The following is a 25170-nucleotide window of genomic DNA, read 5'->3' on the forward strand; positions in this document are numbered from 1 at the left end:
ATCTACCGTATGTGGTACTGGCTTACTGGCTAAGAGCCAACCCACAATGTAGTGGTTGGAGACTCTCCACTTTCCCCCCACCCCCACTCCAATTCACTCTCTTGCTCACTTCCCTCTGACTTGTCACCATGCTGTCAAGTTGAGGCTTTCCTAGAGAAGGGGTGGCTGCCATACTCAATTCTTCCAAGGTCTAGGGTTAAATTTTGTGGGTAACTATTCTTACTAACACAGTACTTTATGAGCCCCCACCAGTGTAGTTCCCATGAGTAGAGCTCTCACTAATACTTAATTAACAGCAACAACAACAGTAAAAAACAATCAAATAACACATAATATTATATAACATTCTACCAGTTCTACCAATAACCTTGAATCATATTCCTCCTCCAACGTGTACTGTGTCCACAATGAGAGTGGTCGTTACACTTAAAAGTCCTAGGGTAGTAAGTCATACATGTGGCCAGGACAACTCACAACTTTGGAACTATAGACTTTAATATCGTCTAAGGAACTGTCCACAAAAGTTCCTTGAGGAGACCAGCTTCTGTGCGAATAAATGCTTCTGTTGCAAAGCTGAGATTAATCATCAGGTACCAAGTATTTATTAAGCACTTCTTATTGCCAGAGCACTAGAGATACAAGTACAAAGAACAAAGCAATACATACTTGCAATGAGCTTACATTCTAATGGGAGGGTGAGGGGGAGATGATTCGTGTTGTGCTAGACTATAACACTTTGTTACCCATGGTGCATCAATCTGCTGGTTTGAGGCTTCTCTGATGCTCTGCTTTCAGGCCATTCCACTTCTCAGCTGGGCTTGCTCCAAACAGCAACTCTATGCCCATCGCTGCTAGCTTCGGACTTAGACGATGCCTTCAGGTGAAACAGTGTTACAAACTTTTAAGGAAAGGCAGCAACCCTCCTCTTGATACTGGCAAAGGCCTCTCTAATTCTGCTCCTCCACTTCTCAGCCACAAGAGGCACAATGGAGAAAAGTATCTTCTGTCTTTCCTTCTTTTCCTCATCTCAGCAGCAAATTGGCAACAGAAGCCAAGTATATTTTCTGCATACCCTCTTCTTACCAAGTGATACCAGAGAGCAAAGGCTAGGTTCTCTAGCATGCTACAGGCAAATAAACCACTGCCATGTCATAACACTCAACAACTGTTTTCTCACAGCGCTGAAGAAGACTTGGGCGCCAGAAAGGGGAATATCAAAAGCAACCATACCACCTCTCCATCCCAATAAAAGTGATATGCTATCTCCTACCTATAAGACACTGCATAATGGTTGCCTCATGTCCAGAATCCATATCTTCCTTCCCTTGCCTCATGGACCCTCAGCCTACCTTTGAAGCCTCCTTCATGAGCCTTTTCCTGACTACTCCCAGTTACTGGGATTTTCTTGTTGACTCTGACATTACCTTTCATAGACTTCAGATTTACTTACTGGTGTACAAGGGCAGAGATTGTTTAAATTTTGTCTTACATCCTCAGTGCCTAACACAAGGCCTCTCACTCAGGTGCTTATACTGCACATTTTTTTTTCTACTTATAAGATTCAATTCAATTCAGCATTAACATTAGTGACCTAAGCTTGGAGTGAATCCTTTCAGATGAGGTACGAGGTCAAAGGGGAGGCTTTGAGAGGTGGCTAAGTTAGTGTGAGAGAAGAGAACAGGCTATCAGTGTGGAAAGCTTTTAGTGACTCTGAACAGGAGAGATGTAGCTTGAAGGGATGGTAGGAAGAGAGATAAAGCATTTCTTAAGGGCAGGCACTGTGCCAAGCACTGAGCCAAATACACATAAGACAATTTCTCCCCTTAGGGAGCCTATGTTTGAATGTGGGATCATGGCTACCCAGGAAGTAGCAGGGAGGTCTGGTTCTGGGAAGAAAAGTAAATATTTCCTCTATTGGAGTCTGGCATTCCAGGGGCAGAGCCAAGATTCTAGTGGGAGACAGGAGGATGATGGCATGGAGATGGACAAGGACTCTAGATAAGACTAATACCAGTACTTTTTCTAAATACTTTTTCTAAGTTCTAAAGGATGACATAGACAATTTTAAAATGATTTCAACTCTTAATGAGAGTACGAGGCGGTGGCCCCCACAAAGAGATGAGGAACCACATAAACAGAATGATGCCCAAGTTCTGCTTCCTAAGCAATGACCTAATGTTCCCATGATAATTCAAACACTTGGGGTCAATACAGCTTCATTAAGTTTTCTATTTTATTATGAACCTTAACCATCAATAAGTGTAAACATTCCATATTTAAGAAAATAGTGGAAAAGGAAGCTTTTATATGAAATAATGTACAACTTAATAATAATGATAGCTAACATATACATTGCATTTACTATGTGCTAAATGTTTTACAACTGTTATCTCATTTGATCCTCACAACAACCCTGATACTATTATCATTTCCATTTTATAGATGAGGAAACTGAGGCAAACAGAGGTTAAGTGACTTGCCCCATGTCACACAGCCAATAAGTATCTGAGGCCAGATTTGAATTCAAGGTTTCCTGACTCCAGATCCAACATTCTATCCATTGTGCCACCTGGCTGCCCCTAGAAAGTTATTCATTAATTTTAATAAGGCAATAACAATACCATACTGCTTGTTAGTCTGTGTTCCCTTCCAGGCTTCTTACCACTTTCTTCAGTGTTTTAAAAATGTTTTACTGATGTTATTTTCCTTCTTTTTTTGGCATCACTATTTCCTATCATTAACTGCTGCCTTCCCACCCTCTGTCCCCAGATGCCCTCCATTGTAAAAAAATAAAAGTATAATCAAGGAATACAAATAGATAAGCTTGAAGAGGTATGATTCATTCTGCCACCCTGGGCCATTATCTCTCTGATAAGAGGTGGAAAGTTGATGTCATCATCAGTCTTCTGGGGTCGTATCTGGTAACTGAAATGATCTGATTTTTAAAAGTCTTTCAAGGTTGTTTTCCTTTATAAGATTGTAGTCATTCAGAGAGGTGATAGATTCAATATGTAAAATGAGACATACATTTTAGAATACAGACAATGCAGGAATTTGTTTTGTTTCACTTCATCTAGATGACAAGGATTTTATTTTTCTTTTAAATTGGTAGTTGAAAAGAAAGAAAAGAAAAGCTTCTTAATTAAAAAATAAAATGAAAATTTATAATATTGCATTCAAAATACAAACTGTTGTGGTTTTGTTCACTGCATCAGTTCAAATAAGTCTTTTTGGGTTTCTATGAACCTCTTCTTTCATCACTTCTTATGGGACAATAATATTCCACTGAATATCAGGCTTGTTCCCAGTTCAGACCTGTGACACGGAAGACCTTCCCACTCATGAATGCCAGCAGGCGGGCTTCCAGACCCCTCAGATCCAGCAGAAGAGTTGTATGCTATCCTACAGGTAACAGGAGTCATGGGAGCTTCTGAAGAGGCAAGGTGGCACCTGTGATTTAGCAATATCAAGAAGCCGGCTGTGTGGAGGAAGGACTGGCTAGTTCAAAGTGGGTGTGCTGGCACAGGTGTCCAGGAGGCGTGAAGAGTCAGTGTGTGTAGTAAGTAGAAAGTCCTGCATCTGGAGTCAGAGGGATTGGGTTTGAATCTCACCTCTGAGGTTTACTGCTTTTGTGAACTCTGTCAAATCATTTAAATTCTTTAGGTCTGAAATGAGGAGCTTGGATCTGGTGACTTTGGAGGTCCTGATAAATATTCAATCTCATGATCCTAATGTGAGGAATCTGAAAAAAAACCTAGATTTAAAGGAACTGGAAATAGACCTGGGTTTAAATTGGACAAGTCATCTTATTCTCTTCTCTGCAAAATGAAGACGGTCTCTGAAGTTCCTTTCAGTCATAAATCCCATGATCCTAGTTTTAAGGAGGCCTTTTCAGTGAAAGCTTCTTGGGTGAAAAGACATTTGCGGGTATTGTTGCTAATGTGACTGCTCCTTTATTAGCCTTTTTTTTTCTCTGATCAACACTAAAAAAGACAATTTGCAAAGCAGAAAACATTCACAGTTAAATACAAATGGGTTATTACCTGGTAACATGTGTCCCAGCAACATTTTCCAGCATGTCACAGAGGGTTAGAAATATTCCTCTTACACTTTTAAGTTTCTGAGATGCTTCAGACACTGGGTAATGGTAAAGGATTTCCTGCTGTGTAATTGACAAGAGTTAAAGATACAATCAGTGATACAATTACTGAGCCAGTATTTCTAACTTGAAAACTTCATAATTTTGATACTGTTACTTAATGCCAGTAACTCTTTCTTTTCTTCAAATTGAGATTCAGACTTGGAAGTTCAATCTTTGTTTTCCAGCACGTTTCACTCAACACTTGGGTTCTCAAAGTAGGACAGGTATTTAATCTGGAAAGATCTTGAGAATGGATGACCTGGTGGTGTGTGTGTGTGTGTGTGTGTGTGTGTGTGTGTGTGTGTGTGTGTGTGTGTGTGTGTGTGTGTGTGTGTGTGTTTGTGTTTGGAGAACCAGCTTGATTACCTCAGGAGAATATCACTGGCAGGTTGGCTGCAGGGTAATTATGTTTTGGCCTATAGCAATTCCTCATGAACACTACTGAGGTGTGAAAAGGTTGAGATCAGGAGCAGTGGGGGGAAATATCCACACGATGAAATCATACATCCTTTAAGTATTTCTAACACACAAAAAATTCACTTGCAAAAAAAGTTAAAGGCAACAAAACTATTATGATGGAGACACGTATACTAATTAGTGATATTAGATGGGACGAATTAAAATCAAACTTCCAACTCTTTTTCAAGTCCAGAAAACATTCCAGACCAAAATTTTACTTTTTCTTTAGACATAGATTCTCATAGAGATGAAACCAACCTTGGACAGTCAGGAATTTGTCCCAGGAGCAGAGCTACCCAGGGGCATGCTTTCTACTTCCTGCTCCCAAAGCTAATCATGAAAGGTCCACTCCTTAACTAGGGCGTGGGTTTGCAGTAGCCCAGAGTGGCTTGATATAACACTGTGATATACACCCTGTTCCTCCCCCACTTCCAGCTGAGATCAATGACAAAGGCAATGTGACGACTATCACCCAGCCCTCCTCCCTCCCATAGTAAACTGAGCCCTAGTTTTCTCCCCTCACCAGCCTCCTCCACTCTCCCTTTCTATCATACCCCAAGAAGGGAGAACTTCACTCAGCTGTGGTATAAAAATCTGGAAAAACTGTCAGATTTATTGTGATCTCAGCCTCTTCACCTACCATTGGCTAGATGCCCTCTTGGGTTCCTTCCAGGTTTAAAATATGATTTGAGGATTTAAGATTTCTTCCTTTCACATTCCCTCCATCTTCTGGGGCTCACAGAAACCCTGCTCTTCTCTGAAAGACCCCACCTCTCTTGGTACTCTTTCAAGGACTGTCACAGCTATTTACCCCTCAATGCCATTTGCAGACCCTTCCACTGTTACCTTCATTCAGCTACCACTCTTTCTAATGTGTTCATCTGAGGAGCCACAGGTCCCACTCTCCTGCCTTTCTTCCCCAACAAGTAGCTGGAGAGCTCACTGTCTTCTTTTCTCCTTCTCACTTCCAACCTTCCCCTCCTCCTCTCAAAGTCATCCTTGCCTCCTAGGTCTTCATCCTTAGCTCCCAATCTCTATCTCAATCTCTAACATGCCACTGCCATAGCCTTGGATACCACCTTTCTCCTAGAGCTCAAATAATTTTGCCCCAGGTGTTGGAACTCCTTGTGACAACTTGGATTTCCATATGTAATTCTTAGAAATCATCCTGAGGCCAAATTTGAACTCAGGGCTTCCTGGCTCCAGGCCCAGTGCTCTAATCACTACACCACCTAGCTGCTATATGTCACTGTATCAAAAGACCTAGAATCTGGAGAACTAGGTTCAAAATCCCTCCTCAAGCATTGAACTAGTCTTTGGGAGCCTCTGGTTCTGTGTCTGTAAAATGGGATAATTCAATTGAATAATCACTGATTAAGAGTCTACTGAGTGTGCTGAGTATTGTGCAAGGGGATACAAAGACAAAAACCAAGCGATTTACGCTCTCAAGGACTCTACATTCTGCATCGTCACACTTGTACTACCAGGTTGTTGTGGGAAAGTGGTCTGCCCACCTGAGAATGCTGCAGAATCACTAGAGAAAGTGATGATGATGTGCAGGGATACAGTACTTTATGTGTTTCAAAAGCACAAGTATTTTTCATAGAACTAAGGGACAACAAAGCACACATTTATTGATTCAGTTGCATCCTGGCTGAGGAGCACAGATACCTGGGGGGTACCTTTCTTCTATCATGACAATAGTTAAAAGTGAGGAAAAAAAATAAAATCCTTTCAGACACCTATGGAAAATTCATTCTGGGACAGAAATTTTCCCTTCATGTTTAGAGTTAGAGGGACTAGATCTGAGATTTTCTAGCTATAAGGAACTCCTGGATGAGGAAACTTCCCCTCCCAAGGCAGGCTGGTTCCTTCTCTACAACTCTTTGTCTTTGAGAGTTGTCCAGAGCACTGGGGGGGTGAAGTCATTTGCTCAGGGTCCCATAGTATGTATGCACCCAAGGAGGAGACTGAACCCAGATCTTCCTGGCTCTGAGGCCTGCTCTCTAACCATTCCATCACACTGTCTCTCACACCTACATGAAGCTTAGATAACATTATTAAATCCACCAAAAAGTTATCATGCTGTTCATAATTAAACAACAAAATAACCTGAGTCACAATTTCCTTCAGTTTCCACTGGCTTTGTATTTCTTGGTTTGGTCTCCATGTACTGCAAATAACTAGATATCATTGTGTGCATGGTATGCCAGTTCTTACATATTTATAAAGATAATAATGTATTTAAAACATTTGTTTTTAACATGGATTAAGTATTCTCACAATGTGATATATTTTGGATGCACATAACTAAGTATTGCTTAATAAACAATTTCTTGGAATGTTTCTAGAATTTAAACCAGGAGAATTATAAACCATCTTAAGTGAGATGCTTTTTTACGAATGAATGCCACCCATCTAATACTTGATGGAGAAAGGAGGATATGCCACCATTATCTAAAATGCTAAAAACCAATAGAACAGGAAAGATAGCCTCTCTTCAACTTAGTGCTAGTGAACACCTGCTGTAGACCAGTGGTCAAAGCATCCCAAACTAAAAAGGCAAAAATATCATGAAAATTGTAGTGAGTTACTAAGTAAAATGGCCCTTCTGTAGTAAATAAGTCATGCCAAAGCTTAGCAAAGGTAATAAAGACCTTTAGGGAAATTCCTTCTTTCAAATGTATTAAAAATCCCCTTATTAAAAGACTTGGCAAGTTCTATAGCCTTTAGGTCTTAGCCAATTTAATTAGCTGGGGTTTGAAGCGCTTGTTAGCAGTGTGACAATTAGTGGATTTGCCAGTCTCAGCAATGAAAATGTGCCTCTACTAAAGTTTGCTGTTGTGACAGGTCCAAGAAAAATCTTTTCTTGATCTCTATATAGAAATCTTCATGCTGTTCCTCTGAGAAACATTTATAGATTTTCCCATGGAAGGCATTCAAGATGATAAAAGATCTCAGTCACATTTTACCTACCAATGAGCCAGAAGGTTTAAGGCTGTGCTTGTTAACTCCAGCTAGAAAGTGTCTCTCTGCCTTGGGTCTTACAAAGATAGAATTGAAGACCTTAGGTCATGAAGTCCTCTTATTCCCAGAAAACACACCCACACACCCACACCCACACCCACCCACACACCCACCCACATACCCACACCCACACCCACACCCACACCCACACACACACACACACACACACACACCCACCCACACACACACACCCACACACACACACACACACACACACACACCAGTGGAAAACCAAGCATGAACAAATCCTTCCTTTATCATTTTAGTGATTAACCTCATCTTGATACAAAAGACAGACGAAAAGGAGCCCTTCCCTCCGATCAACCCAGGACTTCTGGCAAAGAAACATTAATTAGTTACTCTCTCAGCCTCTCAATTTGGCAGAAGCATAAAGGTGTCATTGATTTCAAATTGGACCGTTCCAGTGGTCTGCTAAATAGCCTTTCAAAGAAAAAATAAGATCCGTCATATCTGTTCAGTTGTTATAAAATCAATACTAAATAAACTATAAGCAAATCAATTACTTGGAAGGATGAAATTTCTTTAATTTCTTTTAAATGCTTTAAGCAGATAGGGTTGGCTCTAGACTATGTCTTTATTCTGCCATCTTGGTAACACAGGACCCTAGAGCCCCCTTTGATGCCTCACTGTGGTAGGAGGGGACTCAAAGTTTTCTAAGATTATGCAAGTGGAGCACCCACTTGAATGTAGGCTTGGGAATGAACTGTCATTCAAGGAGTACCCTGGCTACCCTAATTCAGAGAGATTTATTACTAGGGTTGGAAACCAGCTGATAAATTTCTTTGGTCACAGTAACTCATTCAATCATCTCCCAAGGCACAGAGGAGCTGTGATATGAGTTGGGGTAAGGACCTCTCCATCAATGGAATTGTGATTCCTTGAAGTAATGACATGAGCTGTGACATGCTAAAAGGCTGCCTAGGCAACTAAACCTAGAGTAAGAACACAGTAAAATCCATGTCACCCTGAAGATAATCACAACCCAGAACTATCTAATAATTTACCCGGAAATGAAGATACCTTGGAACCTAAGCAATAATATTTCATCATTGTTCTTAGGAATTAAGAGCTATGTTATACTCTGGGGTTTCTAAATTATCTATCAATTATTTATAATATATCTGACCTTTCGGTATTATGGCTCACTGAAAGGGAGATGAGTCATCAAACTAGCCATTAATCATTAAGAAAATGAAGAACAGATCATCGATATTAAATTAACCGTGAAATTTAGATTTGAAAGTTCATAGAGACTCCATATTCCCAAATTCTCATTTATTATATGCCCCAAATGGGCACATTTTCTAGTTTTCACAGGCTGTGTGCTAGTTATCACTCCATGTATTATCAGCTAGAAAAATAAATCCAACTATTCTCTCCAAATGAGAATGTAAAGGCAGGAGATTTATTTCTCCTAAAAGGAGTTCATCTTTGGGGTTCTGAGCTCAGTGCTAACCAGGCCCTCACTCTTCCATGCAAGAGGTCACTAAAGTCAGACTTCCACTGAGACACCCAGTGGACTATGAAGGTATTTATGCAATTAAGAAAACAGTTCTGATACAGTTCTCTGCCTTTTCCTACAGCTCTATTACTGAAAATGATTTAAAAAAAAAAGTGAATTTATTTCCAGCGATTACCACCTTACACCCTGGAAAGTGCCTCTTGGGCAGCTGCTCCAGAACACCTACCTCTTCCTTCGATGTCTCAGAGTCCAGCTGGAGACTGAGATACATGATGATGTGAGGGGTGCTTTGGAGATTCTGCTGAAGGTCCTGGACTTCCTCACCCCAGAGGAGCCTGACTAAATCACTAGATGTTGTCTGGGCCTTCTTCTGTTTGGGCTGAATGGCTTCTTTTTGTCTGGAGTTTGCAATTTCAAATGTCAGTTTCACCTATTAATTAAAATAACGTTTTGCTTTTTAAGAAGTTGTAATTTCCATGAACATATAGTGTATAATACAGACATGCATAATATGTACATGCGCTGTTTATATAATGCACAGAGTGTGTATAATTGATCCTCCAGGAGGCCAAAGTAGAGAATTTTTCTGCTCTTGAAAGGACCCACAGACCCATACTTCCCAATTCCTTAGTATACTTCTTGACCACAAGATAAAAAGAGTCTGCTCTAAATCTGAAAATCTGCTTATTTAAGCACATGATCTCACAAAGGCTAACATGAGATTTGCATTCAAATCTACTCTCCTACATACCCTCTGAGTAACTCTGGCCAAGTCCCTTAATTTCTGTGGGCCTTAGTTTCCCCATCTGTCAAATCAGGAGGCTGAGCCAAATGATCTTTAAGCTCCCATTCAGCCTTTTGATTCTTTGTCCAATTTCCAAGTTTATTTAAAAAACAAACAGGCCAATTAGGGATAAAAACTAATAATGAACACTGCTCAGTGCTCTAGGCATCCTTTTAAGACTTGCCCTTAGTAAATGGGAGGAGGGTAAAAGTAAAAAGGAGTTTCTTTACCTGGGAGTTACTTATATCAGTCAAACCATGGCTCCAGTCCCTTTCCCTAATAAATTATATGTAATTCAGTAGTTTTATGAAACAAAATATTTGGGAATCATTACAATACTTTCATTAAAACTTTGAAAGACGTAGCAGCTATGACTAACATAATGACCAACCACAACTCCAGAAGGTTCATGATGAAATACTCACGATGAACATGTTCATTTTTACTCATCACCCAAACCTCTGAAGAGAAGATTTTAGGAATTTTCCTCCCCTCATCCTCAGATGTCTGAGGTGACAGTAGACATTTCAGGGGATAGTGATTATCACTATCTAGAGCTAAACTGAACTTAGTTTAACAGCTGTTCTATTGTCAGGCCCTGCTTTTAGGTTGTAAAGACAAGGGAAAGAAAGGAAAAAACTGGGTCTCCACTGATCAATGTGCATCCATTCAAAGTGAGGAAGAAGTGGGTCAACCCCAGCAGTAATCAGTGTCTGGCTTGCTCAGCTGGAGAAGGAGAGCTGGGAAGAATGTTAGGAGCTGTGAAAGACATTGGGATGTGGGTCTACATTTCTCTGGAGATCTCCCAAGCTCCTCAACGCCCAGCTCAGCTCTGAGTGTGGCTCAGGTGATGCGGGGCCTTTGGCTTTCAGAAAGCTCAGAGGACAATTTCAACTGAAAAATAATAGCCAAATAAAAGCCACATACCGGCTGCTTCCACTCAGAGCCAGAACTTGAGCTCCATCCCTGGGACCTGGCTTCTGACCGGTGGGTAGTCACCATTTCTATCTCAGACCAGATCCGCTATCCCCAGCCGCTGCCTCATGGATCCCCTTTCCGGCTCCATTCCAACTCTTAATTCCTTTCTATGTGCTGTCACACTAGAAGCTTGGTATTCTTACTCCTTGAGGGCTGGGACTGTCAACTTGTATTTGTATCCCTGTCTGGTACACAGTAAGTGCTTAATAGATGCTTTTTCATGAAAGTGCTTAATTTTTACAATGTGCTCAATACAGAGTCATAAGCAGACAGAAATCTGTGGATCACAAATGAGAAAACTAATGCTCTGAGGAACACAAGCAAAGGACAGGACTGGGTCTGGTACCTACATCTCTTAATTCACAGTTCTATGCTCTTTCCAAGGTCAGAACCTTGTCTACTTATTTCAATTTGAAACCAGATATGTACAAAGGACACCTGAGATCTCTTAGTCCAAAATTCTCTTTTACAGATGAGGAAACTGAGACCCAGAGTAAAAAAAAATTAGCTTGCTGAAGGTCACACCAGTTGGAAGCAGCAAAACAGATCATAGAATGACAATAACAACCTCAAAGAGATCAAAAAAGAGGAAAATGATCTAAATGTACAAAAATATCTATGGCAACTCTTTCTGTGGTAGCAAAGAATCACAAATCAAACGGGTCCATTTGATCTCTTTGCCTGACCAAATTCTATGATCCAGACACATGACGGCATGTCAGAAGGAATGATGAATGGAACAATGGTTTTAGATAAGTCTGGGTTGAAGCAACGCAGTGAAGAGAACATTTCATACAAAAACAACACCGTAGGAACAAACAATCTTGGGAGACGTAAAACTGCAAACTGCTCAGTGCAGTGACCACAATGTCTCCAGAGGACTAACACCGTCTACCTCCTGACAAGAGGAAGTGACAGACGTAAGAGACAGAATGAGACATACACTTTTGGACACGGCCAAGGCAGAGATTTATTTCATTTGTTTATTCATGTTTGCTATGAGGATTTTGTTTTCTTTTTTTCCATTGGCAGGGAAGTGGGAAAGAAAGAAGGTTTGGGACAGCCTCCTTCCCACCCCCTCACCCCTGAAAATGAGTGGGGAACAGAAGGAATGCCAGAAGGAATCACAGACAGGAAGAACGTCTTTAAACGTTACATGTTGAATGTATTATGTATCTAAGAAGAAAAACAGGATCTACATCACAGAGATTTGCAATTTTATGTACAATACTTTCCTTCTGTTGCACAGTGTATGTTGAAATGTTCATTTTATTTGATGTTTCTTAGGGTCAGAATGAAAAAAAATTAAAGTAAAATGGAAAACAGGGGCACTATCCTATATAAAGATTAAAAAGGGGCAAGTCGATTTTCTTAGAGCTCAGGGTTAGCATGGTCACAGTAGGAGGGAGAAAAGGGAAAAGGCCAGCTGGGGTGATAGCTCTGGGGTTCAGAGTTAAAAAGGTGTCACAGTGCCAGGGAAATCAGAACTTGGAATTTCCTGGTGTGTCCCAGTTTCTTTGCTCAGTCTTTGAGGTTCGTAATTAGATTGGGTGGACATGAGGAGGTTGGTGGTAAAGGAGGTTAAGTCCTGTCTTGAAAACAGGGATCTGGCAGAGGCTAGAAGGGATTCTGATTCTGTTGGTAGGAACTCTGAAGAGGAGAAACAATATGGAAGTTATTGACAGTACCCATGGGGACAAAAGACGATGCCCATGTGCATGGACACAGAGCAGAAGGCTTTCACTGGCCCCAGGGAAGCTCTGTGACTAGATGGATCACGGAAACCCCAGGGTAAGGTCCTCGATTCCAACTGACACTGGGTATACTGGGGCTATGAAGGAAAGATAAGTGAGGCAAGGCATGGGGGTAGATCTGTAAGACGAGGGGGAAAAGGATGAAAAACGGTGTGTCTGGCAGGGCTTCTGGTGAGGGATTTAGATGGGGAGGGGCTCATTAAATGGGGACAGACACAAAGAACCTGGATTTGTAGATTAAAGAGAAAAACAAAAAACCCAAAGCAAAAAAATGATTTTCTAAAGTGAATCTATCCCATGTGGCTGATCTAACCTTAAATCTCAGGCCTCTTTGCTATCCCTATGGAATAACAACCTGCTGGTGAATTATAAATTAATTTTAATAGCAGCCTGCACAAACCATTCAACTTTCTTTCTGCTGCAAAAAAGCATTTTTTTTCCCTAAGCTGCATGGTTTCGTGCAAAGAGCCCTGACTCAGAGGTGGGCCACTAGGTTCAGAGATTGGCTTCACTATGAACCCCTGTGTGACCTTGGGCTGTAAAATCAGGAGACTGCACCAGAATATCTCTAACGGTCCCTCCTAGCTTGGAATCTCTGATTCTGTGATTCCTCCTCATCCATCCAATACCAACTGATTCAAAACGCCAAGAACCTCAATTAAGAATCTTGAAAGAATTATTCCAGCCATTGCTCTTCTGGCTTGGCCAAAGCTGGTTCAGCAACCCAAGAATGTTTACACTTCAGGCTGGTGGTTTGGGTGGTTGGTTATACATAGAGCTACACGGAAAGAAAACCGATTTCAAGCATAATTACAATGAATGAGATAGTAGTAATGATGAAAGCTATTTTTTAAAAAACCAGTCAGCAATGTGGCAGATATGTGTATATTGTGTGTATATGTGTATGTACATACACACATGTATGTAAATCTATCTCTATGTATATATATATACATGTCTCTATATAATATACATACACATACATATATACATACATCTCTACATATAAGACACATACACACATATACATATACACATACAGATGGAAAAAAAGCTAGGCCTAGAGTCAGAGGACCTTTGTTCAAGCCTCAACTCTATCTCTTCTACTTGTATGACTCCTTCTGGGCCAGAGTTTCCTCACGTGTAAAACAAGAGGGTTGGACTAGTTGACCTCTCAGATCCCTTTCAGCTCTAAATTTCTGTGCCAAGGAGATGATCAAGTTGGTTTTCTGCCTCCTAAAGATCACTGGCTTCCTTCCGTCCCTCTGAAACAGCTGACTGATTATTGACAGAAAGGAGGAATGTCTCTTTTAATTCTGGCATGATGGAACTTGTAGTATTGACCCGGATTTTGTTGCCTCTCAAGGCTGACTTTATTAACACTTTTTAAATCATTTTAGTCATTGAGTATGCTGTCCCTTTAAGGCTACATACATTAGCAGACAAACTCTAGCCTGTGACAATTTTCAGCACAATTAGGTTCTGGGGTTTCTCTCTCCAGGTTCATGATCCCTGAGAAAGCCATCGCAATCATTCAGGGTGATGGAAGTGAGAGGAGGGATGGGTCCTGGCTGGCAAATATTTGCCTAGTGAGCATGCATTTGTAAAGAGTCCTGGGAAGCCCAAACCTATGCACATGAGTTTTGGAGTCTGGGTAATTACAAAAGTCTATTTTAGAGAGGTCTTTGTTTGCATCGCCCTCCCCCAAGCCCAGATCAAACCCTCCCCGGTCCAAAGAAAAACTACAAAGCAAAGCCACAGTGACCGCACCAGAAAAAGTGAGGCCAGCCCATCGCCCTTCTGCCTAAGGAGGGAGATGTGCCCCAATACCCGCTCTCTGAGAGCATCACTGGGTTTTCAGTAATTCGGACAATCTCTTCATTTACACTGTGAAGTTACTCCAGATGCTTTTCTGTTCTGTGGCTTTCTGTATCAGCTCCTATAAATCTCCCTGGGCTTCTGTGAATTCCTCAAATTCACAATTTCTTACTGTGATGTGGCCAGGCCCCGCTCTTGGCTGGTGCGAGGGAGCCATCACACCATCTCCTACCTCTTCTCTTGGGTTATGGGTGCCCCCAAAGTCACAACACAGGCAGCTGGAGCGGGGGCTTAGGGAACTGTAGAAAATTAACTAAATTAATTGGAAAAAAAGAATCATTTCAGCTAAGCAGCAGGATGTAAAATGAACCCACACTAATCATCAGCCTTCCTACACACTACCAATAAAACCCGCCAGAAGAAACAGAAAACTACAGTGTACAAAATAAACATACAGGCAGAAGTCCACCTACCAAGACATATAAGAGAACTCTATGAATATAATTACAAAACTTTCCTTAAAGAAATAAAGACAGATGTGAATCATTGGAGAGAGATTCACTGTTATGGGAAGGCTGGGCTAACATGATAAAAATGACAACACTGCCCAAGTTACTTTGCTTATCCAGCACTGTTTGATACCTAATGTAGCCATGGCTACAGGAAGAGTTCATGACCATGCTTGGGACAGAGAAGATCTTAGAAGGATAAAATAAATAATCTGATGACATAAAATCAAAAAGCTTCTTCCCAAACAAAACTGAGACAATTAAAATGAAAGGGACCCAGTTAACCGGGAAAAAAATCTTTACAGCAACTTTCTCTGAAAAAGGTATAATATCCAAGTTATCTAAGGAACGAATTTAGATGTATAAGAACAAGAGCCATTCCCCATAAGAAAAATGTTCCAAATCATTAACAATTAGAAAAAGGCAAGTTAAAATAACTCTTGATAGCCTACCTCATGCGTAGCAAAATTGGTTAAAAAAAAAAAAGGAAGGAAGGAAGGAAAGAAAGAAATGACAATTCTTGGAAATGCTGTGGAAAAACTGGCACGCTAATAACATGGTGGAGCTGTGAAGTGGTCTGAGCCTTCTGGAAAGCCATCTGCATCTACACTCCCAAAGACATTAAACTGTGCCCACTCTGCTTCAGAAATCCCCCTGCTAGGATTAACCACACACAGGTAACACAGGCTATGCCAAGGATAAGACAAGGGGAGTCCCGGGAGGGCTGCCAGTGGGTGTTCCAGCACAGGGCAGACAGGAACGAGTCAGAATAAGGGCTTAAACAAGCTAGCTTTATTCTAGTCTCGTCTCGTCACAAGGAGCTGTTGATAATGGGAGCACCAGCTCCTCCAGCCTCCCTAAGCCTCAGTGAGGGCCAGTTGAGACAAATACATGCATTCCTCTGTGCATTACCCAAATCTCCCCTATGTCTTGATGACATGCACAGCATTACACTGGTACGTTCCCCACTCACTGACCAGTGCCTGCTTGATTTACAGGCAGCAGACAAAGCAGGCATTGTGCCAGCAGTAACTTCACAAGTTTACATATCATTATACCTCATTGTGCTGGTGCAGTGGGCATTTACCAGCTGAACTCAATGTCTATATTATTTATCATTATATAATGCTGCACAAGTATGGTGGAGATGTTTACCAACCATGAGCCTGGGAACCAGATATTGTCATGGCCGTGGATCCTGGGAGCTAGTATCTTAAAAAGAATATCAAAAATCCACCTTACACACACACAAAATTCACCTTACATACAGGAGATTAAAGAAAGAGGAAAAAGGCTCGTATGTATCAAAAAATTTATAACCATTTCTTTCTGGAGTGGCCCTACACCCTCTGTCCTACCACCTTGCAAGGCTTCCTAATGAAGTTCAAACTCCTTGGCCAGACATCAATGCCCCAACAAGTGGACATCGTTCTCGCTTTCCACCCTTTTCTCATCATTCTTCATCCCCTGATGCACCCTCTGATTCAGACACCCCGGACTCTTTGCTATCATCCCACACACATGGCCTGTACACTCCCACCATTGTGCATTTCCTCACTCTACTCCATAAGTCTGGACTGCCATCGTCCCAATCCATCTTTTTGCTTATTATTTACAAATACCACCTTCTCCTCCATGAATGAAGGCCTCATTGATCTCCCTAGCTGATAAATAATCTTTGCTCTCTGACGTCACATTGTTATTTACATACATCTTTCATGCAATCAGGTATATCTTTTAATGTATTTTCACGTACTCTCCAAGAGTACAGAAATCTTGCCTTGTCTAAACTTGCAATCTTTCGCAGAGCTCAGTACAGTGTTTTCATAGCCCTTAATAAATATTTGCTGAAATGAATCGCCCAAGTTCATAGGTAGCCAAGGACAAAACCAGGACGAAAGACAAGTCTTCTGACTCTTGAGGGAGTCCAGTGTTCTTTCCATTACATAACCTTGTCTCCAATGAGTTTGTTTTTGTTTAATTATAACAACACTCAGGAGACTTTATTATACAGTTTCCTATTTAGGTATAAATTGCAAGAGGGTAGAGATTTAAGAGTCAGAAGACTTGGGTTTCAATCCTGGCTCAGACTGGGTGATACTGTGCAAGTCAGCCCCCATCTCTGGGACTTGGCTTCCTCCCAGGTAAGTGAGGGGTTGTTTTACTGCCTTAAAGTTTGCAAAGCTCCTTACACATATTATCTTATTCTTAGGCATCTGTTCTGAAAGGTTCCTGCCATCAACATGTGAAGGTCTCCCCATAGTATTCCACTCTACATACTTTAAAGAGCTATGAATATGTCTTTTGTCACCACCACCACCACACCACCACACTTATCACTTACACACACACAGGCATCATCCAGCTTTCCACTGCTCTTCGGGTAACAGGCAGCTTTGCTTCTCCTAAGATCACAGTGCCCCATGATCAGTAGCCTCATAGCATTACCAGGAGAATAATGGACTTATATCAGGGGAAATACAGCTACTAAATGCTAGAGTATCTGCTTTTAAGGAAGGATACAGGAGATGTCTGGTTAAAAAACAAATAACTCTGGTAGTTTAGTTAGGGCAAGAGAATTCTCTCCACCCGCTCGAACATCTATTGCTCCTTTCCTAAGTAACTGCCAGCCAGTGGTTGGGAGAGATATGCCTACTGGCCTTATTTTCAGCTATAAATTTCCAGTGAGAACTAGAGAATGCGGACTTCTATGATCATAGAGTATTTAGGATGTCCAAAGAGTGCCTGTCTATGCTGACTTAAAAGCAAAGTTTTTATGTCTAGATTTTTCATGACTTTAACAAGACCCACATGAAATCATAATGTATTTCCCAGTTGTCCCTTTACTAAAGAAGAGTTCTATTTGTAGAAATAATGCCTACCTCTAGCAAAAAGGGAATCATGTTATTCAAATCTAAAATTTTAAAACTTCCAGAACACAAAAGGTCAGAATGTGAAGGGACTATATAGGGCTTCTCACTATTATTACATCTTTAAGAGACAGCTTTGAAAGTAAAAATCCAAGTAGAGAATTCATTACATGTTGTCCATTCAGAATAAGCCAAGGGACAAAAGGACAGTACCTGCATAGGGCCTGGAATGCACGATAAAACTCTTTCTATGTTCTCAGAGGTCACATCCACATCGTTTACAGTGGCAAGGGTATCACCTAAAAACAAGAATGTGAAAGGAAGTGAGGAAAGTCACAGAGCTTGAGGATTTTAAGGCTGGAAGGGACTTGGAAATATTTTAGTTCACCCCTCCCCGTCTTACGTATGACAGGGAAGTTCAGAGATGTCAGGCTCCCTTAACTCCCAGGCCAGCACCATTTTCTCATTTCCCATGATCTCTTCCTCCACCCCACCTCAACCACACGCAAAGATGGTCAGACCCAACCTCTTGCTGTCACCCACCAATGCACTGATTCCATGCACAAACCTTATCTGATGCCACCATTCCAGTGCTTCCCTCTCCAAACCCTGCTCTTTATATTCACCAGGCCCTCCCTGGCCTCCCAACTTTCCATCCTTTCCCAGGTCATCTTACCTGCACTGGCTACACTTTGCTTACTTCCTCATCTTGACCCCTTGGGGAACAATTCACCTCTATAACATCCCATTCTTGAGTCCCCTGTTCCCTTACTGGATCACCAATTCTGCTCTGCCAACCCCAGCCTTGGATCACTCCCATTATATGCTGGCTTTGCTTCTACACATGACAGCTGAAGAAAGCTGGAGAAAATCAGAAACCCATGCTGACTGGATCCACTACAAATCTGTGTTACACAATCTCCTCTGGACCCTCACTGCTGCTAGTAAAATCCTACTAGACCTCTCTTATCAAGGCACTCTCCCACTCTCCACAGCGGCTCTCCCAAATCTTCCCAGTTGTTTTTGAGTCGTGTCTGACTCTTGGTGACCCCAATTAGGCAAAGATACTAGAGAAGCTGGCCATTTCATTCTCCAGCTCCCTTTGCAGATGAAGAAACTGAGGCAAACAGTGTGAAAGGACTTGCCCAGGGTCACACAGCTGGTAAATATTGGGTCAGATTCAAACTCAGGAAGAGGGGTCTTTCTGATTCCAGCCTTAGTGTTTTATGCACTGTGCCACCTAGCCACCTTTTCATCCCTCCTCCAACCTCCCATCGATGCCCCTCCCTAAACTGTCTTAGCAGAGAACCTTGCCCCACATTTCACACACACACACACACACACACACCCACACACGCATGCACGCACGCATGCATGGAGACCATTGGCCGAGAGCTCCCTCTTCTCTCCTCTTACTTATCTCCCATCACTCTAATGCCCCTGCCACTTGCCCTCTTACCTGTTTCATATGATGATATAGCCCTTGTTTGCCAAGGCAAACACACCCCTTTATGTGAATGAGTGATCCCATTCCATCCCGTCTTTGCAGCAGATTGTTGCCCGTCATCCCCACCGTCACTTGTGTTCAATCTCAGTCTGTCTAGGGACACTTCCTTACTGCTTACAAATATGCCTGTGTCTGCTTTGTCTTTAATAAGCCTTCATGTGATCCATTCATCCCCACTGTCACCTCCTGTCTCTCCTCTCTTTCGTGGCTAACTTCTCAAGCAAGCTGCTTCCATTTCCTCGTCTCACTTCTAAATGCTCTGCAGTCCGGCTTCTGAGCTTCTCATTCCACCAAAGCTGACCTCTCCAAAGTCACCAATGATCTCTTCATTGCCAAACTGAATGGCCTTTTTCTCAATCCTCCTCCTTCTGGGTCTCTCCACAGCCTTGGACACTGCCAGTCACCATCTTCTCCTGGATCTCTCCTCTTTCTCTCCTGGTTCTTCTCCCTATCTGACCTCTTCTTCTCTGACTGCTTTGCTGGATCCTCCAGATCACACTCTCTAACTGTAGGTACCCCTCAGGGTTCTGTCCTGGGCCTCCTTCTCCTCTCCCTCTATTCTAAGTCACTTGGTGTTCTCATCAGCTCCCATGGATTCAACCATCATCTCTTTACTGATGATTCTCACATCTACTTATCCAGCTCTACTATCTCTCCATAGATGGAATCCCATACTATGATAGTGGAAAGATCTGAGAAAATTCCTCTATATAGGTGTGGGCATATGTATGAAGACTAGATATCTTCTATCACATAAGGCACTGAGCAACAGAAGATCCTCTGATCCACATTGGTGAGGGGGTTTCCACACTATCTGTTCCCTTTACTAATGAAACTACAGATATGGGCATTTTAAAAGCAATAACATGAAATAAATTTTAAATCTGTATATTGCACTTTTATTCCAAGATTAATTTTTTTTCTGGTAGAAAGTCTTTAGACTTTACAAAAAAATCCTTCCTTGTTCTCACTTCCACACTCGCCCCCAATAAATGTCTTCACAGAGCACCAGAAAAGCTCAACAAAAACTGGCTGATGAAGTAGGTTGTGTCAGGTGTTCAGATCACTCCCAGAGGCTGCCTACTTCTTGTTCAGTAACTTTCTCCACAAATATTAGCAGAGTCCTGCCCTGCCGGCTCATGGAGCAACAGAGACCTGGCTGTACAGATACAGAGAGAGCCTGAGGCCTGCTGACAAGGTGAGAAAGCCACCCGCAGGAACAACTAGGTGTTCCTTTTAAAGCTGCAAGGTTGGCTTTGTGCCGATTTAGCCACTGTTCAAAACATTATTTTTCTACTTCTGTGTCCATAAAACGTCAGCTTAAGATAGATTCTAAAAACAAATTCTTCCATTCCCTCATTGGACAGACATTTCTGGTCTTCCATGTGCTGAGCACTGCACCTCCTCTTTTTCCGTTCTCTCCATCTTGAAACCCCTTGGCATCACCTCTTACTCTACAAAACAAGCGGTGGTTCTTCTCACCAAGGCAAGCAAGCACCTAACACTTCTCCACGTGCCTCCTGTCTTCCCCAGAAGATTGTCCCCTCCTAATCTTCCATCTTTCTGTTGACTGGCTACTTTTCTAATGCCTTCAAACATGATCCCATCCCTCATGCTCCCCCTAAAACCTTTGTGGCCTCAGATCATCTCAGTTCCCTCAAGTTATCTTTTCTGCCTTTCTCAGACAAACTCCTTGAAAAAGCTGTATAACTTTTTGGCCTCATGGCACTCTGGGCCGTTCTGGTACTGAGCCTTCTCTGTTCTGCTTCTATGGAATACCTGACCTGGCCTGGGGTTGATGTGGGGATTCATGATGTTACTTTGTCCTGCTGCTGCCCAGGATGACTGGTCTCTTGTGAGTAAACTCCCTTAAAAACCCAATTAACCCTGATAAAACTTATTAATAATAAAGCTCATATGAGCCGCTCTTTCTCTGGCATCTCAGTATTCTCTTGGAGAGTCTACCACCCGATGATTGGCATAATTAGGGCAGGACAGTCTACCCCCCCTTATAACCTTGTATATGAATCACTCCAACTCTAACAAATCACCTTGTATCTCAAAACTCCTTCATGTGGGATTAGTATTTGTTCACTTTCTATTGACGCTGTTATGCGTACCTGTTGTCTCCCTGTCAGCATGCAGAGATCGTCTTATTCTTTGTACTTGTATCCCCTGAGTATATCCCCCTAGCATAATGTCTGGTACATGGAAGGCATTTCATAGATGCTTGTTGACTGACTGAAAGACAATCACACCAAGGTGTTTGTTCCCAGGGAGCTCACAAAATAGCACAGGGAGGAGGTACATGTGCACCCTGATCAAGAGAAAACAAATTAGAGCAAGACTATGACTATGCATGTAAAAATGAGATAAGACAAAGGAGAAATCAATTACAGATCGCCCAGGAGGCTAACAGGCCGGGAGCAGCCAAAAGAAGCAGGTGAATTCTAAAAATAAGCCCTCACCCTTGGCATGGTTCTCTTGGCACTCCTGGGTTCTGAAAAAGTTCACAGTCACCCTTTAAATTTAGCTTATATTCTAATCTTCACCTTAGCTTTATGACAATAAGGACAGAAAGGACCAGAGCTCAGCTTTACAGGAAAGAAATGAGTCATAATGTCCAAGGTTACACATGGTCGGGTACAATTGCAGGCCACAAAACTTTGCCTCGCTCTGTTCATATCTGGGGCAGCTAGGTGGCCTGGTGGATAGAGTACTGGGCCTAGACTCAGGAAGATCTGAGTTCAAATATGGGCTCAGGTACGTCGCTTAACTGTGTTTGCCTCAATTTCCTCCTCTGTAAAACGAGCTGGAGAAGGAAATGGCAAATCACTCTAGTAACTTTGCCAAGAAAACTCCAAATGGGGTCACAAAGAGTTGTATGTGACTGAATGACAAATTCATTCATTTATTCAACATACATTTATTTAGCCCCTACTGTGTGCAGCCTGGAGATGGCATAAGACTTTCTCCTGGAGTTCTACTCAGGGCAAGTCTGCAGGTCTATTACTCTGAGCAAAACTAGGATCTGGATCCTAGAAAGAAAAAGAGGACAGTGATCATACTGTTTCCAACACAGACCACTCAGTGCCCACTGAATATCTGCAGCACTACCCCTATGATGCCCATAGAACTTAGCAGAAGAATCCAAGACAACACAGACCCAAATGACACAGGACCATGGAGTTCTCTCTAGAATGGCAGAGTTCCTAGCTCCAGCACAAAGTTGTAAGGCTGAAAATAAGAAAAGACACCCATGAAAAAGAACTGATACCTAAGACACAAACCCCAAAGATGAGAATAACTGCAAAACCCCTGTGAGTGAGGCTTCAAGGAGAAAGAAAAGCCTGGCCACAGGGTCAATAGGAAGGCCCAGAGGAAATGAAGCAAGACTTAGACCCAGTCTTATAAACGACATGAGAGCAAGAGAGGAAAGAGCTAGAAAAGAAATGAAAATGTTAAAAAAGAATTGGAAAAATGAGCAGATTAATGAATATTCTGTTAGTTGACAGGCTGGGGAATCACTTAGAAAATTTAATCAGAAAGATGACCTATGGTAGAAGCCTCACTTCACCCAGGAGATAGCCAAAACACAAATACAGTCCCTATAGTTCCTGCTCTTAACCAATGGTGCTCTCTGTCAGAAGGAATGTCACCAGAACATGGAGAAAATAAACAAAAGCCAGAAACCCCGGCAAACGTACTAAGTGCTTTAAATGTCAGGCTCCTTTTCCTCCCATCTCGAAAACCATGTCAATCTGCAAAATTCCTCACCTTCCTGACTCTACCACCTGGAAAAGGCCTCTGTCAGCTTCACGTGGCCAACGTGGCTTCTACTGGACTCAATCCATCAAGCAAGGCATGTTCTCAGAAGAATCTGTGGACTCTTTCTTTGACTGTGACTGGCAGCCTTTTTTCCTCCAAGATGAGCATTCTGAAAGCTAACCTGTGGCTGACATTGCTGCTCAGTATGGTGCATAAAACCACTCCAAGAACTCAGTGTTCTCTCAAGGGCAGATGTCTAATTTAGAAGGGTTTCTATTCACAAATTATACATTTTCTATCATCTGGTACTGGGCAAACCTTAAGGTCTTCCTCTCTATTAGTGGGCTTGGCTTGTTATAGCTAAGATCATGGCATCTCCAGACTTGGAGAACTGCATTCCAGTGTGACGAATCACATGGAGACAGGACTATGTGATCCATACACATGATATATACTTATATGTACACATAGACAAGTATATGTGTACATACACATAAAACATACATAGGTACATGCATATACATGCACCCATTCCTGTGTAGGGTCCCTGATGCCCAATGCCATGCCTTACCATGGTCTGGTGACCCTGGATTCTTAAAGCCTTTCCTGGAGAAGCTTGACCCTTGGTTGCCTTCATGGTAACAGACCCTTTGTAGCTGTCTGAGGACTAGCCTAGTTGAGTTCTGGGAGGTATTTAAACCAGATAACAAAAATTTTGGCTACCACCGCTTCTGAAGATCCATGTATTAGGATACGGAGGGGTTTGAGGTCTACACTGGCTACTGAAGCATGGGAACATATTTCACTTACACACATATACTCTCTTTGCCATGTATCCCCAGGTGCTTATTTCTGTGTTTTTATTTCAGACACTAGAGCTCAGATTTGCAGGGGGTTGACTCCCTGGACCACTGATCATCTCTTCTTCTAGTGCTCCCTGATCCTAGCCCACAGAAGCACTCACGCATGTTGCCCAGGAGCTCTGGGATTGCCACCTTGCTGAACATCTGCAGAGGCCACTTACCAATCAACACTTGTCCGCTCTTCATGGCTGGGCCTCCTGGAACTAAGCCATGTACCACAAGTTTCGCTTTGTTGGCGCCTTCAGCTCTTCTCCTCCATTTAGACTGGTGAATAATCCCCAGCAACACTTCCAGGAGCTTGAGATGCTCTTTTGCTTTCATGACCGTGGCGTTTTTGGGGTTTACAAAGACAGACACATCCTTGTACCGCTGCTGAAGGATGATGCCCATTTTCTGCGTAGGCTGATGCTTTAGGATTGAGACTGGTCCATTGGTGTTTTTTTTATTGTAACGTTTTGGCAAAAGTCTCCGACTTTTTAAAATTTTGGAAAACTTCTTGAGTCTGGGTTCATACTTTCTTCCTTCTCTGAGATAATCCTCATCAAAGATGATTTCATTTTCACTGAACCTGACATGGTTCACAGCTGGAGTTTCTAGAAGGAGACTTTCTTCTTCACTGTCACTCAGCTCTAGATAAAATAGCTCCCCGTATTTCTGCACACTGTCCGACCACTCAGCCTCAAGGTTGCTGGGAAAGAGAAGAAAAGATTATATCTGGAGAGCCTCCAAGAACAAGGCAAGCACCTTCTCCAGGCTTTGTCCCAGAATCTTTAAGATTCCACTGTCCCCCAGAATTCTAATTTATTGTGAACATGGCTAGATTCTCCTGCAGAAAGTTTTGTGAAGAACCAGAGAGGGAGATGTGAAGTGGCCTTTTTTAGTGTCTTGGTACTCAGCTATTTCTTTGAATCAGAGATGAATAAGCATCTCTGTCCATCCATCCAGAGGTAGCTGCTGTCACAGTACACAGGGCACTGGGCCTGGAGTCAGGAGGACTTGAGTTCCAATACTGCCTCAGACATTTACTGTGTCACCCTGGGCAAGTCACTTAACCTATCTGCCTGCTTCCTCAACTGCAAAATGGGGATAATAACAGCACAGGGTTGTTGGGACCATCAAATGGAATAATATCTGTAAAGCTCTTAGCATAGTGCCTGGCACACAGTAGGTACTATTTAAATAGCTGTACGTTAGCTATCTTAAATGCCA

The 25170-nt window shown here is 42.2% G+C and overlaps 1 protein-coding gene across 5 annotated transcripts in view; it reads right to left on the reverse strand.

Moving 5' to 3' along the window:
• The window catches only part of INTU (inturned planar cell polarity protein), a 70277-nt gene that overhangs the window by 35309 nt on the left and 9798 nt on the right, over positions 1 to 25170 (reverse strand). For all 5 annotated transcript variants that reach the window (XR_011970573.1, XM_072624609.1, XM_072624610.1 and 2 more), the window contains exons 2-5: positions 24123 to 24649; positions 18037 to 18122; positions 9337 to 9540; positions 4044 to 4162 (exon numbers count right to left, since the gene is read on the reverse strand). Coding sequence is in view for 4 of the 5 variants with exons in the window: in XM_072624609.1 (XP_072480710.1) it covers positions 4044 to 4162; positions 9337 to 9540; positions 18037 to 18122; positions 24123 to 24649 (936 nt within the window). In the remaining variant the exon portion in view is untranslated. The remainder of the gene's footprint in view (positions 1 to 4043; positions 4163 to 9336; positions 9541 to 18036; positions 18123 to 24122; positions 24650 to 25170) is intronic.

The sequence above is a fragment of the Notamacropus eugenii genome, chromosome 7, assembly GCF_028372415.1.
Source record: "Notamacropus eugenii isolate mMacEug1 chromosome 7, mMacEug1.pri_v2, whole genome shotgun sequence".
In the NCBI taxonomy this organism is placed as follows: domain Eukaryota; kingdom Metazoa; phylum Chordata; class Mammalia; order Diprotodontia; family Macropodidae; genus Notamacropus; species Notamacropus eugenii.